The following is a 13575-nucleotide window of genomic DNA, read 5'->3' on the forward strand; positions in this document are numbered from 1 at the left end:
CAGCTGCTATCCTAAAGGAGTACGTACCAAATACCTTGAGAGGAAGGCCTACGAAAGCTAAACATTTCCAAAAAAACTAGATTGAAATTGAAAAACCGTAAGAGGAGAACCATCCTCATGTGAGAAAAAGGAGTCACCAGATCGCCAGAATGATAAGTAATTATTAACAAGGGTTAAAGGACAAATAGGACCGGGGATGGTAAGAAGGGGAACCCATGAACAAATACCGGACGGGTCAATTTTCGATTTCCGAAAGTGGATACGGAGACCTCGGTCACAGGGAGTGATACCATCATACTGGAGTCCTCCTGAAGTGCGCTTGGATGGGGACACCAATTCACTAATGCGCAAAGCACCAAACCAAAAAACGCGAGTCAAAAAGCGGCAGAGAGTAGAGCAGACTTGAAAGGAGAAGAGCGGACAGCGGGAGTGGGTTGATTAGGCGGGTAAGTAAACTGAAAGAAATGGGCCGTCTGTTCTCCTGACGAGTGTGCTCCCTCCTCCAATCCATAATAGCCTGCCGAATGATGAAAACCTTAGTAACATCGTTCCAACCTAAGAGGCGAAAATAAACACCGAGATCAGATAGGCGGTTCTGTGCAACGGCTCCTGAAACACCCATGCTACGCAAGTAAAGTAAATATTCGATTGTGACCTCCAGACGGGCAGCGTCGGATGCTGCTGCTGATCTATCCCCAAATAGGTTATGCCACTCATTCCATGCCTTACCGTAAGAACGCCATGTAGATGAGGCCACTGAAGATCTCACCAACTCCATCAATCTTTCTCTACCACCTCCCACATGAGGGATGGGCATGGATGCCCCTCTGGTTTGGCTGCGGGGAAACATTCCCGGAATTTCTGCCAATCGAAACGAGAAAGAGAATCAGCAATGACATTATTTGTACCCGGAACATGGCGGGCTTAAAACCAGATGTTTAAACGTAAGCATTTTAATACCAGGAATCTGAGTAATTTGATAACCAGGGGAGATGAGGATGACAAGTGATTTATGGCGTGTACAATACTCATATTGTCAGTCCAATAACAGATCCGTTTATCCCTGAGGGATGGGCCCCATAAAGAAATGGCTGTGATGATAGGAAATAACTCTAACCAAGTAAGGTTTTTAACCCAGCCCTCAGTGCGCCAAGATTCCGGCCAAGGTTCGGCACACCATTGGTCTCCAAAAATGACACTGAAACCAGTAGATCCAGCGGCATCGGAAAAAAGGGAGAGATCCTCATTAGTCAATTCCGATGACTAAAAGAATGTATATCCATTATAGGACAAGAGGAACTCCTTCCCAACCAGCAAGTCTGCTTTCAAAGGAGGTTTTATCCGAATTCTATGATGGGGAAGCTTGATGCTTTTGGTCGAGAGGGATAAACGTCTGGAAAAATTCTCCCCATAGGCATTACTGTGCAAGCAAAGTTAAGGAGGCCTAGCATGGACTGCATTTGACATAGTGTTACTTTGAGGACAGAACAAAATCCTTCAATCTGGGACAGCAATTTTGAATTTTTTTCTGAGGGAAGGCGAAAAACCATGGCAACGGAATCAATCTCAATTCCTAAAAAGGATAGCGAAGTAGTAGCAAAAGTTTTTCCACTGGATAAGGGAACGCCAAAATACGACGCGAAAAAAATAAAATTGTCCAGCAAAAATTGACAGGACCTGGAATCTGGTGGTCCCACAAAAAGAAAATCGTCAAGATAATGGATTATAGCGGAGGAACCTGTTTCATACTTAACCACTCATTCTAGGAAAGAACCAAATAATTCAAAATAATAGCAAGAGATGGAACAACCCATGGGAAGGCAGGTAGATCTCACATCACCGTTACTTTCTGAGTAGCAACGTCTTCGGAAAGTTTATGAAGCTACATTTACAGAAAACATTGGTCCACTGGCTTTACTAAACGCCATCTACAAATTCGAGCTTCAAGATTTGGAGAGGTGTGTATTGCAAGAATTTTTATCACCCAACCACTTTGAGTAGCAGAAGGAGAGATAGCATTAGCAAACTCTCAAGAACTATCTGCATTCTACAATGACGGAACAACGGTTAAACAGCCGAGCCCTTCTGTCAATTGAACATGACCTCGCCAGACACCTGAATATTAAAGACCTGATTAAGGATTTTTCTAACTAGCAGGTAAAACGACTGCCTGTTCCATACATGTAAATTTGCATCTTCACATCTTCTACATGTAGCCAGTTTTACATTAGTGTGTTATTGCCATGTATGTTCCCCTGTATTATGGATGAGTGTCCTAGCCTGACTGCGGGATTACTGACCCAAAGTCCTAGTATTAGACAGATGTAACAGATCAGTTAGTAATGTTTCAGTTCTGAGACCTGCACCTGACTGACCCTGCGATGCACTATCCGTACCCCAGATGGGAATACCCATTTAATATTAGGGCTCAGTTTTTAGGATAGAGCGCACTATTGTTTGTTGTTCTTGAATTTATGGAAATACATCTTTATTATTATGGTTCATTTCCTTAGATCGTGTGCAAAACTGTTTGTTGTTTTAATATGTTTTCTGACCTCACAAAATGACCTTATTTTCATTGTATTAATTGGTTATACGTTTTGTCTTTGTTTTGTTACATTATAATTTTGCACTTTACATAATTGACCAAAGGATTTAACTAAATGACTCTTATGAAAAATAGATTTAATTAGCGAAATGTTTAGTGGGAATGTTTTACAAAACTTTTATGTTAAGGGCATTGACCGTGTTCTGGTTATTCTTAACCAATGTGTGTGTGAGATGAATAAAAGGCCCTTAATGCAGAAATTCAACATAGAAATATAGTCTATTTCCCATATTTCGTATTTAGTGCCGAAGTTCAAGAAAGACCATAATACTAAGTGCCTTATCATCATCTCAAACACATTGGTAAAGAATAACCAGAAAATTGCCAATCCTTTTAATCATAGTTTAACTTTTTGGAAGAATTTACTTTAAAGTTTGTCACCCCTTATATCATAAATAATAAATAAACAGAAATTGCTTTTCTAATAGAATAACACGTCCAGAAGAGATTCCTTTTCAGCAGTCACCTCATTATCATAGCCAGCAGGATTACAATGAGAGATAACAGAATCCACCATTCACATTAGGTCATGTCACAGCTCACCTCTTCCCCTTTCCTGCACAATGACATCTGCATGTCACTAAACATGAGAACATGTATAGAAAACTCTCCCTAGGAATTAGACTCCCATATTTTGTCTTGTGATATATATACATCCATATGTCTATTGTTCATATCTCCAAACAGGCAAGACAGCAGATTTCCATAAATGTACAGAAAACAGGATACAATAATCTGAAGTCAGAAATACAGATTATAAAAAAATTATCACAATCTGGTTTCAATTAGTTTAAAAAATGTACGTCACTCATTCCCTTAAAGAAAAATAAGCAAAATATACCTAAAAAGAATATTGGATAGTTTAAGAAATGTTTAATAGGTTAGAGTAGAGTAGGGCCCTGCCAAAAGAGTCTACCTTGTCGTGGTGGCAGGCTTAAAAAATCTTTTGGCCAAAACAAAAGCTGATGGCTGTGTATGTGATATGGTGTTCGATGGGAACTGTTTATGTGTGATTGGTGAAACCGAGGTGCAGAAGCAGAGTTTTTCCAAGAGTGGGAGGTGGGACGGTGGAAAGTTTGAGGGGTGGAGGCGGGGCTGGTGTGGAGTCTCAAGGGTGCCCGGAAATGTTGCCAGTATGGGGTGCTGAAATTCCTGGTGGCAGCCCTGCTTCAGTATGTAGCAAAAATCACAGTCTCCTACTCTCCACAGGCATGTGTTCAAAGGAGTATGTTACGGATCCGGGTGGTGGAACCTCTGTGCTGCGGTGCAAGGAGGGACCAGAGGGGCGTAAGTAGCTGTCAACTCGGACTGACCAAGGTCATACGGCGGCTCAATCGACTCCGTGACCAGGGAAGACCGAGCAGAGAGACCAGGTGCTACTCTGGGACCAACCTTGTATGAGAGCAGGTGACTCCCACGGGTCAGAAGGCAGGAACTGACCGGTACAGCAGATGAGCACGGCAGGCAGGCTGACGGGTGATCCGGGTAGGCAGACTGGCAGACACGGCAGATAACAAGCAGGAGCCTCCAGATAAGCTGACTGGTAGGCACGGTAGGTAACAGGCAGGTGCTTCCAGGTAAGCAGGCGGGCAAGGCCCATAGACAGACTGGCGGACTTGACTGTAGACAGACTGTCGGGCTGGAGAGTAGACAAGCTGGCGGACTGGACTAGTAGTCAGGCTGGCGGGCTGGACTTGTAGTCAGGTTGGCGGGCTGGACTTGTAGTCAGGCTGGCGGGCTGGACTTGTAGTCAAGCTGGCGGGCTGGACTGGTAGTCAGGCTGGCAGCAGGACCTGAGGGCTGAAGCAGAGTTTAACACACAAAGCTACAACCTTGCATGGGCACCTCCATCTTGGAGGAGGTGCCTTTTATATGAGAGGTCCTCCGGTCATTGGTCGGGGACTCCTTAGGACGGCGTGCGCGGCCCCTTTAAGAGGGCGCCCTAAGCACAATGCCCGGGAAGCTGCGCGCCGGCAGAAGCAGGAGCGCCGGAGGACGCCGGGAGGGGAGCGCGGCGGTAAGAGGGACGGCGTCTCTGCCTGTCAAGGCGCAGAGACACCGATACTACAGAGTATTGTCATGACAAGCACTGGGGTGTTCAGAAAACCTCAAGCTGTCATGACAACCCTTTGGCACCCCACAATCATGATGCAGGGACAGTTAGAACAGTGTGCCCCACCTGGACCAGTCGCTGTAAATTCTGCCATCACAGATAGTTAGCGGCATATAACAGGTTAACGGTCGCTTCCCTCCACTCGCATCTGTTAGAGGCAGATGATGGCTGAATAATGCAGCCATCATTTGTCGGCTCAGTTCCCAAGTCCACATCAAAGAACGGGACCTGGGATTTGTTATTTTTTTCTATAAACCGTTTTGGTTTTTACTTTTTTTACTTTAGTCCCTTTACAGAACGTGAACCTGGTTGAGCTTTATTGCACGATGCTGCGAGGCATGATTTACAATTACAGCTGTGGGGGCCATTGTGTGAGTTGGTTGACTAAAAGAGCCCCCTACCTTTATTTGACAACCTAGATGCCACTGATACTATAGGTTGCGGCATCAAAGGCGTTAATTAAAGATAACAGCTAGGATCACAGACATTGACTGCTCAGTTCCTGCGGGAGCCCCTCAGTGATCCAGCTGGAATGGTGCCAGCACCAGAGGTGAGTATAGCTCCTATTATTTTACTTTGTGGAAACATATTGATTGAGAAGGGTTGGTCCTAGTAGTGAACATCAGAGAGAGACTTGCGGCCTAGCCGGAAAACCCAGTGATCCCCGCTAGGGCCAGAGCTTCATAGAGAACTTACATGGAAACTCACACGACTGGGCACACCACCTTTGTGAAGAGAACATTAACGTTAAATAGTGAAAGACTTTCTCTGCTATCCCAAGCTTACTGTTATTAGTTCTACTGTTGATTTGCCTTGTTACTAACACTTTACAGTTTAAAGTATATACCGTATATACTCGAGGATAAGCCAACTGTTTCAGCACTGAACTCATCATCTTTCCTTCATCTCGCATATCTTCCCCACCTGATCTTTCTATCACAATAAATGACATCACACTTTCCCCGGTCCCCGGAGTAACCCCTGACTCTGCCCTGTCCTTCAAACCCCACATCCAAGCTCTTGCCACCTCCTGTGGCCTCCAGCTCAAAAGTATTCCCAGAATCCATCCTTTCCTCAACCCTCAATCTATTAAACTGCTTGTTCATGCCCTCATCATCTCCCGCCTCGACTACTGCAACACCCTCCTCTGTGGCCTACCTGCTAACACTCTCGCACCCCTCCAGTCCATCCCCAACTCTGCTGCTCGACTGGTTCATCTCTCGCCTCACTATTCCTCTGCTACCCCCCTTTGCAAATACCTTCACATGCTAATAATAATAATAAAAAGTAATTTTTCATTTAACTTTGCATGAAGCCCTGTGGGTTATACAAAATTTCTGAATACGGTTTTGAATATTTTGAGGTGTATACATGACATATAGGTCCCTCAAAATCTTTTCAAATGCGTAGATGGTCCTGAAAAACTGAGGGATGGGACATTTCATTGGCATACAAAATTCAAAGTACAAAAATGAGACTTTTTCTAAATATTTATCAAATTTCCGATATTTTTTATATAAATGTCTATCATATTGACCTAAATTTACCACGAACGTAAACTACAATGTGTCAAGAAAAAAATTATTACCACATAAAATGGCACATATTAGTTTAAAAAATTTGGCTTGGTCAGGAAAGTAAAAAGTACCTTAAGTGGGAAGGGGTTAAAGAGTTATTCCCAATATATGTAATAATTCTGAAGTGGAGCAGACTCCACAATACAAACTGTTTATTTTATTAAAATAAATACATTTCTTAGACCTGATGAGGCTTGTTTGGTTGCATTAAAAATCCACTTGCTTTTGAGCCGAAACATTGGCACCTGTTCACACGGGCCAATAAATACACCATTTTTTATGTAATTTTCTATTAAGTGCTACCATCTTTTTTGCTTACTTATATGCCGACACTGGGGTATCGTGTGCCGGGACCCTTGGAGCTCTCACCGCCATAAAACCTGAACGGCCGTGCAGTCCCTCCGCCTCTTATGGGACGTGCTGGTGAAGGTGCGTACGCAATGACATCATCGCGTACGCGTCTGCATAGAGGGCCAAGATGCCAGTACAGAAGTGCAGCTGCAGGGGATTATATGAGAGGTAAGTATCAATTTATTTATTTTTAATAGAATTAATTAAATGGTCTTGGGGGAGAGCTCATGATGAACTGGGAGTGGAGGTTGGGGAAAGCACTTGGAGAATAGGGAGTGGGGGAAGGGGAGAGCACATGATGAATTGGGAGTGGGGGGGGAGAGAGCACATGGTGAATTGGGGGTGGGGAGAGCAAATGATGATTTTGGAGTGGGGGTGGGGAGAGCTCATGATGAACTGAGAGTCGGGGTGGGGAGAGCACATGGAGAATTGGAAGTGGGGGGTGAGGAGAGCACAAGGTGAACTGGAATTAAGGGGTGGGGAGAGCACATGGTGAACTGGGAGTGGGGGGTGGGGAGAGCACATGGTGAATTGGGAGTGAGGAGTGGATAGAGCACATTATTAATTGGGGGTGGGGAGAGCACATGGTGGGTGGGGAGAGCAAATTATGAATTGAAGGTGGGGGGTGGAGAGAGCAAATGGTGAATTGCGAGTGGGGGATGGGGAGAGCACATGGTGAATTGGGGGTGGGGAGAGCAGATAATGATCTGGGGGGTGGGGAGAGTACATGGTGAATTGGAAGTGGGGGGTGGGGAGAGCATATGCTGAATGGGGGGGTGAGGAGAGCAAATGATGAATTGGGAGTGGTTGGGGAGAGCAAATGATTAATTGAGAGAGGTGAGTGGGGAGAGCAAATTGTGAATTGGGAGTGTGGAGAGCACATGGTGAATTGGGGGTGGGGAGAGCAAATGATGAAGTGGGGGTGGGGAGAGCAAATGGTGAATTGGGGGTGGGGAGAGCAAACGGTGAATTGGGAGTGGTGGGTGGGGAGAGCAAATGGTGCATTGGGAGTGGGGGTGGGGAGAGCTAATGGTAAATTGGGAGTGGGGAGAGAAAATGGTCAATTGGGAGGGAGCGGTAGTGAGAGCTAATGGTGAATTGGGAGTGTGGAGTGCACATGATGAATTGGGGGTGGGAAGAGCAAATGGTGAATTGGGAATAGGGGGTGGGGAGAACTAATGGTGAATGGAGCAAATAGTGAGTGGGGGGTGGGGAGAGCAAACGTTGAATTGGAAGTGGGGGTAGAGAGCAGATGGTGAATTAGGAGTGCGGGTGGGGAGAGCAAATGGTGAATTGGGAGTGGAGGGTGGGGTGAGCAAATGGTGAATTGGGAGTGGAGGGTGGGGAGAACAAATGGTGAATTGGGAGTGGGGAGAGCAAATGATGAGTTGGGAGTGGGGAGAGCAAATGGTGAATGGGGAGTGGGGATGGGGGGAGCAAATGGTGAATTGGGAGTGGGGGGTGGGGAGAGCTAGTGGTGAATTTGGAGTGGGGAGAGCTAATGGTGAATTTGGAGTGGGGAGAGCAAATGTTGAATGGGGGGTGGGGAGAGCTAATGGTGAATTGGGAGTGGGGGAGAGCAAATAATGAATTGGGAGTGGGGGAGAGCAAATGATGAATTGGGAGTGGGGGAGAATAAATGATTATGAATACAGGTTGGGAGAGAGCATGAACATGACATAATGAATTGGAGTGGAGGGGTTCATGTAAATATAATGAATTGGGGGAGCGGAAGGTACAGAGTGGGGGGTGTTGAGGATGCAGGAGTGTGACTGGTAATGAATTGGGAAAGAGTACAGGTGCTATTTAATTTATATATTTATTGGGTGGAGAAAGTGGCTATTTACAGTTAGTGGGGGGGGCCGTGGTGGATTACAATTTGTATTTGGAATGGTGGGTTGCATAATAACTAATTATATATTAATGGTGGGTGCACATCTGTATTCAGCTGCGTAATGTAGAAATTGGGGAATGTGCTCTAGATAACTGTGTGCTATTTTATGCAGAGACGAGTCCTGGCTGGAAGAAGTGAGGTCGGTCTGCGCTGGATGAAAGTGAAAAAAAGCGAAGATGAAGGACTTCAACTAGAGACGTCACTTGTGAGTCAGTGTGTTCTCTGTACAATGACACTATATACTAATGTGCAGAGCTCCTGTGTATGTCACTGGTGATCACTGTATTACCTGTACACTATACACTATATGGAGAGCTCCTGTGCATAATGTCACTGGTGATCACTGTATTACCTGTACACTATATACACAGCTCCTATGTATAATGTCACTGGTGATCACTGTATTACCTGTACACTGACACTATATACAGAGCTCCTGTGTATAATGTCACTGGTGATCACTGTATTACCTGTACACTATATACACAGCTCCTATGTATAATGTCACTGGTGATCACTGTATTACCTGTACACTGACACTATATACAGAGCTCCTGTGTATAATGTCACTGGTGATCACTGTACACCGTCTACTATGTAGAGAGCTCCTGTGTATAATGGCACTTATGGTAATATTAGTATTTTTTTTTTTTTTTATTAATGATCAGTATTGTATTATTTGGTCACTATGTGGTGGTAATATGTGGTCCGGTCATGGTGTGGCGGTATTTGTCCCTTACACTGTGTGCAGAATTATTAGGCAAGTTGTATTTTAGAGGATTATTTTTATTATTGATCAACAACTATGTTCTCAATCAACCCAAAAGACTCATAAATATCCAAGCTTAATATTTTTGGAAGTTGGAGTGTTTTTTTTTTAGATTTGGCTATCTTAGGAGGATATCTGTGTGTGCAGGTAACTATTACTGTGCAGAATTATTAGGCAACTTAATAAAAACCAAATATAATCCTATGTCAGTTGTTTATTTTCACCAGGTAAACCAATATCAGTGCACAAAATTTAGAAATAAACATTTCTGACATGCAAAAACAAAAACCAAAAAAATTAGTGATCATTATAGCCACCTTTCTTTATGATGACACTCAACAGCCTTCCATCCATAGATTCTGTCTGTTGCTTGATATGTTTTCGATCAACATTGCGTGCAGCAGCCACCACAGCCTCCCAGACACTGTTCCGAGAGGTGTACTGTTTTCACTCCCTGTAGATCTCACATTTTATGATGGACCACAGGTTCTCTATGGGGTTCAGATCAGATGAACAAGGGGGCCATGTCATTATTTTTTCTTCTTTTAGACCTTTACTGGCCAGCCACGCTGTGGAGTAGTTGGATGCATGTGAGGGAGCATTGTCCTGCATTTAAATCATGTTTTTTTTGAACGATACCGACTTCTTCCTGTACCACTGCTTGAAGAAGTTGTCTTGCAGAAAGTGGCAGTAGGTCTGAGAGTTGAGCTTCACTCCATCCTCAACCCGAAAAGGTCCCATAAGTTCATCTTTGATTATATCAGCCCATACCAGTACCCCACCTCCACCTTGCTGGCGTCTGAGTCGAAGTGGAGCTCTCTGCCCTTTACTGATCCAGCCTCTGGCCCATCCATCTGGCCCATCAAGAGTCACTCTCATTTCATCAGTCCATAAAACCTTTGAAAAATCAGTCTTAAGATATTTCTTGGCCCATTCTTGACATTTTATCTTATGTTTCTTGTTCAAAGGTGGTCGTTTTTCAGCCTTCCTTACCTTGGCCATGTCCCTGAGTATCGCACACCTTGTGCTTTTTGATACTCCAGTAACGTTGCAGCTCTGAAATATGGCAAAGCTGGTGGCGAATGGCATCTTGGCAGCTTCACGCTTGATTTTCGTCAATTCATGGGCAGTTATTTTGCGCCTTTTTTGGCCAACACGCTTCTTGCGACCCTGTTGGCTATTTGCCATGAAACGCTTGATTGTTCGGTGATCACGCTTCAAAAGTATGGAAATTTCAAGATTGCTGCATCCCTCTGCAAGACATCTCACAATTTTGGACTTTTCAGAGCCCGTCAAATCTCTCTTCTGACCCATTTTGCCAAAGGAAAGGAAGTTGCCTAATAATTAAGCACACCTTATATAGGGTGTTGATGTCATTAGTCAACACCTCTCCTCATTACAGAGATGCACATCACCAGATTTACTTAATTGGTAGTTGGCTCTCAAGCCTATGCAGCTTGGAGTAGGACAACATGTATAAAAATTATCATGTGATCAAAATACTTATTTGCCTAATAATTCTGCACACAGTGTATATGTGGTATTATTTGGTGACCATTTGGTGGTAATATGTGGTCTGGCCATGGTGTGGCGGTATTTTTTCCTTGTATGTGGTATTATTTGATCACTATGTGGTGGTAATATGTGGTCTGGCCATGGTGTGGCGGTATTTTTTCCTTGTATGTGCTATTATTTGATCACTATGTGGTGGTAATATGTGGTCTGGTCATGGTGTGGCAGTATACCTTGTATGTGGTATTATTTGGTGACTATGTGATGGTAAATTGTGGTCCGGCTATGGTGTGATGGTTTTTGTTCCTTGAATGTGATATTATTAGTCATTTTAAAAAATGTATGTGACACATTCCTTTAAAGAAAAAGAAATAAAAATATACCTAAAAAGAGTATTGGATATTTTAAGAAAGGTTTAATAGGTTAGAGTAAAGTAGGGCCCAGCCAAAAGAGTCTAACTTGTCGTGGTGGTTGATTAAAAAAATCTTTTGGCCAAAACAAAAGTTGCTGGCTATGTATGTGATATATGGTTGAGTGGGAACTGTAAATCTGTGATTGGTGAGGGCGTGGTGCAGAAGTGGAGTTTTTCCAATATTTGGTGGTGGGACTGTGGAAGTTTCGAGGGGTGGAGGTGGAGCTGGGGTGGAGCCTGGGCGGAGTCTCAAGGGAGCTTGAAAATGTTGCCAATATTGGGCCCTGAAATTCCTGGTGGCAGCCCTCTATCTATCTGTCTATCTAAATAACAAAGTAAGGCTATGTGTGTTATGATCTGCAAGAAGAAATAAGGAAAGATAGGGGAAAGCTGTCCCTACAGTAAGACTAAGCTGAATCCCTACGATGTAGCGGGCTGCCTGTTCCTAGTGAACAGACCCACTTTTTTCTTCGGCTAGTCTGAACGAAGACCTATAGAATTAAGGAAGGGCTCCTAAAGAACTAAGGACTGGGACAAAAATGGGACACTTCCTAAACAGAAATTGTTGTAGAACACAAAAGACAAATTGACAAAAAGTACTAGAGGTCCAAGAGGACCAAGCAAACTGACAGAGCTAGGCACCGAAGCACCAGGCTAGCAAAACAGTCAAACAACACTGAAGTCCAGCAAAGCCAGAAGGGCAGAGCTGGAATATATAGGCAGGTGGTCACGTGGCCACAAAACACAAGATAGCAAAAACTAACAGGAGGGTTCTAACAGAACCCCCTCTTCTATGAGGATCCTCCTGATCCTCCAGGCCCAGGCCTTTGAGGAAACCTCCTGTGGAAAGCTTTAACTAGCCTAGGAGCAGAGACATCATCCGTCCTTACCCAGGAGTAGTCTTCGGGACCGAAACCCTTCCAGGAGACAAGATACTGTAATTTCCCTCTATGCCATCTAGAATTCAAAATACGAGAAATTTCATATTCGCCGTCTTCCACCACAGGAGGAACTGTGACAGTGGCGTCCCTATTAGATACGTCAGCCTTTTTCAAGAAGGAAACATGAAATACAGGATTAATCTTCCAGGAAGTAGGGACATCCAACCTAACAGCAGGTGGGTTAACAACCTGAAGCACTTTAAATGGACCCACAAACTTAGGACCCAGTTTTTTAGAGGGAATCCTCAAACGCAGGTTCTTCAAGGACAACCAAACCATGTCACCCACAGTAAACAAAACCTCTTTACGTTTCCTGTCAAAATACTTCTTGGACTTTTTGTTAGCCTCTTGAAGGTTACAACGTACATTAGTCCAAACTCTCTCTAAATCACCGGAAAAATTCTCCTCCTCCGGCACCGCCGACCCCAATTTGGAGAAAGAACCAAAAGACGGATGTCTCCCAGTACAACAAAAAAAAAGGAGAACACCCAGCAGAGGAGGATGTATGACTGTTAAGAGCAAATTCTGCGAGAAGCAGAAACTCCGACCACACCTCTTGATTGTCCGCCACAAAGCAACGCAAAAACTGCTCAACATCCTGGTTCTTTCTTTCAGTCTGTCCATTAGACTCAGGATGATAACCAGACGAAAATGACAAATGGACTCCCAACCTGCACAAAAAGCACGCCAAAAGCAAGCCACAAACTGAGGTCCTCTATCAGAAACAATATCCGTGGGAACACCATGGAGCTTGACAATCTCCTTAACAAATGCCTTAGCGAGTGTCTTGGCGCAGGGCAACTTAATGAATGGAACCAAATGACACATCTTACTAAAACGGTCCACGACCACCCAGATGACAGTAAAACCCTCGGACACAGGAAGATCAGTAATAAAATCCATAGTGAGATGCGTCCAAGGCGCACTAGGAACATCCAGAAGGCAAAGCAACCCCGCAGCAGGAGTATGTGAAGCCTTTGACCTAGCGCACACAGTACACTGACACACTCACTTGATGACTTCCTTCTGCCATCCAGGCCACCAAAAACTGCGACTGATCAGTCTCTTAGTCTCCGAAATTCCTGGATGACCTGCCAACAGAGACTCATGACACTCCACAAACAAATCTCTCCTAAAGGCTCCAGGCACGAACAACCTCCCATGGGGAGTGTTAGATGGAGCATCATCTTGAGCTTTCAGAATCCCATTCTCCAAAACAGAGTCCAAAGCCGCCACCACAACTCCTTTCTGTAAAATGCTCTCCTCCTCCTCGGCACCGACCGTAGGAGAGAAGCTGCGAGATAAAGCATTGGCTTTAACATTCTTAGTACCAGGGAAATAGGTAACAGAAAAATGAAACCGAGAAAAAAAAAGTGCCCACCTAGCTTGACGGGCATT

At 44.3% G+C, this 13575-nt stretch overlaps 1 protein-coding gene across 3 annotated transcripts in view; it reads right to left on the reverse strand.

Moving 5' to 3' along the window:
* The window catches only part of LOC141217696 (uncharacterized), a 50626-nt gene that overhangs the window by 939 nt on the left and 36112 nt on the right, over window positions 1–13575 (reverse strand). For 2 of the 3 annotated variants that reach the window (XM_073665833.1, XM_073665832.1), the window contains exons 3-4: window positions 4001–4408; window positions 730–861 (exon numbers count right to left, since the gene is read on the reverse strand). In XM_073665833.1, coding sequence (XP_073521934.1) covers window positions 730–861; window positions 4001–4208 — 340 coding nt within the window. In that variant the 5' untranslated portion in view covers window positions 4209–4408. The remainder of the gene's footprint in view (window positions 1–729; window positions 862–4000; window positions 4409–13575) is intronic. The other variant, XR_012286496.1, reaches the window with a different exon arrangement.

This window comes from Phyllobates terribilis, unplaced genomic scaffold (genome assembly GCF_046119375.1).
Source record: "Phyllobates terribilis strain yellow unplaced genomic scaffold, ASM4611937v1 Scaffold_243__1_contigs__length_2969482, whole genome shotgun sequence".
In the NCBI taxonomy this organism is placed as follows: domain Eukaryota; kingdom Metazoa; phylum Chordata; class Amphibia; order Anura; family Dendrobatidae; genus Phyllobates; species Phyllobates terribilis.